Source organism: Apaloderma vittatum, unplaced genomic scaffold (assembly GCF_000703405.1).
Source record: "Apaloderma vittatum isolate BGI_N311 unplaced genomic scaffold, ASM70340v1 scaffold13637, whole genome shotgun sequence".
In the NCBI taxonomy this organism is placed as follows: Eukaryota; Metazoa; Chordata; class Aves; order Trogoniformes; family Trogonidae; genus Apaloderma; species Apaloderma vittatum.
The window spans coordinates 1526-4182 of record NW_009725797.1 but is presented as its reverse complement, the minus strand read 5'-3'; the positions used below and the strand labels follow the sequence as shown (position 1 = coordinate 4182).

Sequence of the window (2657 nt, the reverse complement as noted above, 5' to 3'; positions counted from 1 at the left end):
CGTGCCAGAAGCCTTGCTGTGACCCATGTCAGCAAGCCTGCTGTGACCCGTGCCAGAAGACCGTCTGCTGTGATCCGTGCCAGAAGCCCTGCTGTGACCCGTGCCAGCAAGCCTGTTGTGACCCATGCCAGCAGGTGTGCTGTGACCCATGCCAGAAGCCCTGCTGTGACCCGTGCCAGCAAGCCTGTTGTGACCCATGCCAGCAGGTGTGCTGTGACCCATGCCAGAAGCCCTGCTGTGACCCGTGCCAGCAAGCCTGTTGTGACCCATGCCAGCAGGTGTGCTGTGACCCATGCCAGAAGCCCTGCTGTGACCCGTGCCAGCAAGCCTGCTGTGACCCGTGCCAGCAGTCTACCTGCTGTGACCCATGCCAGCAAGCGTGCTGTGACCCGTGCCAGCAGCCCATCTGCTGCACCAAGGTGTGCCAGAAGTCCTGCTGCTGCACGCAGCCCCCCTGCTGCTGCTGTGGCTGCCCCTGCTCCGGATGCCTGTCCTGCTGCTCCTACGTGGTGAAGAAAAAGCCCATGGTGGTGTGCTGCAGCCCCGCGCCGTGCTGCTCTCCCGTGAGGAGGTGTTGCATTCCCATCCAGCAGTGCTGCGCCGCCATCAAGAAACGCTGCTGAGCCCACCCCAGGGAGCAGGAGCAGCTCTGCCAGGTCCCCGTCTCCGGCGTGCAACAAGAAGGAGATGAAAAGCTGCTCATTTGCTTCTGGTTCACATGATGACGGAGTCAATGCCTAGAGACCTTCTTCTTGTTTACAAACTCAAGCTGTTGTTCTCTTTCTGCCTTTTAATTACTGAACATCTGTAAGGCACTTGAATATATCACCTATTGCCTAAGGCAAAGAGCTATTAGATACTAGTGAAGGCAAAGAACTATTAGATATTAGTGAAGGTAAAGAGCTATTAGATATTAGTGGGGCTGTTCTTCTTGGTGTGTGGAACTTTGGAGACCTTTGCTGTTAATGTACGCGTTCTTCATTTTCACTCTTGACCTGTAGACAATAAAACTTAGCATTAAGCAAAACATAAAAATCTTGTCTTTCAATTATTCACCCATGGCTTTGCCCAGATCATGTCTTCATGCTCATCTTCTGTGCCTTCAGCCAAGCTCCTGCTCCTACACACATGCTCCACGGCCCGGGAGAACCTTCAGGAAACAAATTGCTGCCCATTGGCATAAATTAGGTCACGTCTAAAGGCATCAAGCAGAGAAGTAGGATCTCTCCTTGATCATCTGCCTCAGTTAGCTCCAGACTAAATAGTTAAGGTAAATAAAACTCAAAGCCCACACGCTGAGTGAACCACAAATAACTCCACCCCCTGGAAACACACCACTCCACAGGGTGTGTAGGAACTCATCCCCAACACTGGAATAAATGTTTCAGCAGATACTGAGAGGAATTCGCTACTCACTGAACAGCAGGCACCATCTTCTTGCACTACCATCTTCAAAAATAAAATGTCATAAACCACTTTAAATTGGTGAATTATTTTTATGGGACCAGAGATTTTTGTAGGCAGAGATCCTGGGTTACAAATGGTAGAACGAAACCCAGGTGTTCACGTACGACTTAAAAGCTTCATTCCTAAAATAGCACACCCATGAGTCAACAACACCTTTTCTACCTACCTGGAACTTCCTTTACTATTAAAATTCAGGACTCAGCTATGAATTGCACGTCTCAGGAAAATGCCTTGAGCACTCTCTTGATTGCTTCCCTCAACAAAATCTTCAGAGAATATGCAAAGCCTGCCTTAGAATAATCTTCCTTACCACCTTAGACTCTTCTGAAAACATTACTCAGGTCTTCAGGACTTTTTTTATTGATAGGACAATCAGGTACAGAACACTGCAGAAGGATATCCTATACCATATCAGAGCCGTACTGTGTCAGAAGCGTATACTTTTAAGTAAATCTGATGAATATTAATACCATCACATGCTGGAAAAGCTGCTGTGACAGATTCCTCCCCATTCACAGAGGTACTGCAGCTCTCAAATACATGTAACCACCATGGACGTTTACAAAGTCACCATGGCGCGGCATGTAAAAGGGATTTAGTGCCAAGTTGTTATTTCTGACCCAACTACACGTTAAATGCCAGCATCTCCTCAATATCTGTGTAAGACCCTGATTAGTAACAGCCTTGCAGGGTTCGGATCTATCTCTAAGACCTGTTGGAGTGGATCCAGAGGAGGCCATGGTGATGGTCCAAGAGTTGGAATCCCTCTCCTGTGAGTAGAGGTTGAGAGGGTTGGGACTGTAGAAGAGAAGACTCCGGGGAGACCTTCCTGTGGCATTTTAATTCTTGTAAGAAAGATGAGGAGAGACTTTTAGCAAACTTCTGCCCCTGTTGTGACAGAACAAGGGTAATGGTTTTAAACTAAGAGAGGAGATTGAAACTAGATGTAAGGAGGAAATATTTTACGTTGAGGGTGGTGAGACACTGGCCCAGGTTGCCTGGAGAGTTGGTGGATGTCCCATCCTTGGAGACATTCAGGTTTGGGTTGGATGAGGCTCTGAGCAACCTGGTCAGCTGGGAGATGTCCCTGCTCGTGGTGGGGGAGTTGGACTAGATGACCTTCGACGGCTCCTTCCAATCTAAATCAGTCCATGATTCCATGATTCTAACACAGGGATGATCTTGGCTGA

At 48.5% G+C, this 2657-nt stretch overlaps 1 protein-coding gene across 1 annotated transcript in view; it reads left to right on the top strand.

Annotated features, from left to right (window-relative positions):
- LOC104276650 (keratin-associated protein 10-4-like) overlaps positions 1 to 623 on the top strand; it is an 817-nt gene extending 194 nt beyond the window's left edge. Inside the window, exon 2 of the mRNA XM_009873054.1 lies at positions 33 to 623. Within this exon, the coding sequence (XP_009871356.1) occupies positions 33 to 623 (591 nt within the window). The remainder of the gene's footprint in view (positions 1 to 32) is intronic.
- Positions 624 to 2657: the final 2034 nt, after the last annotated feature.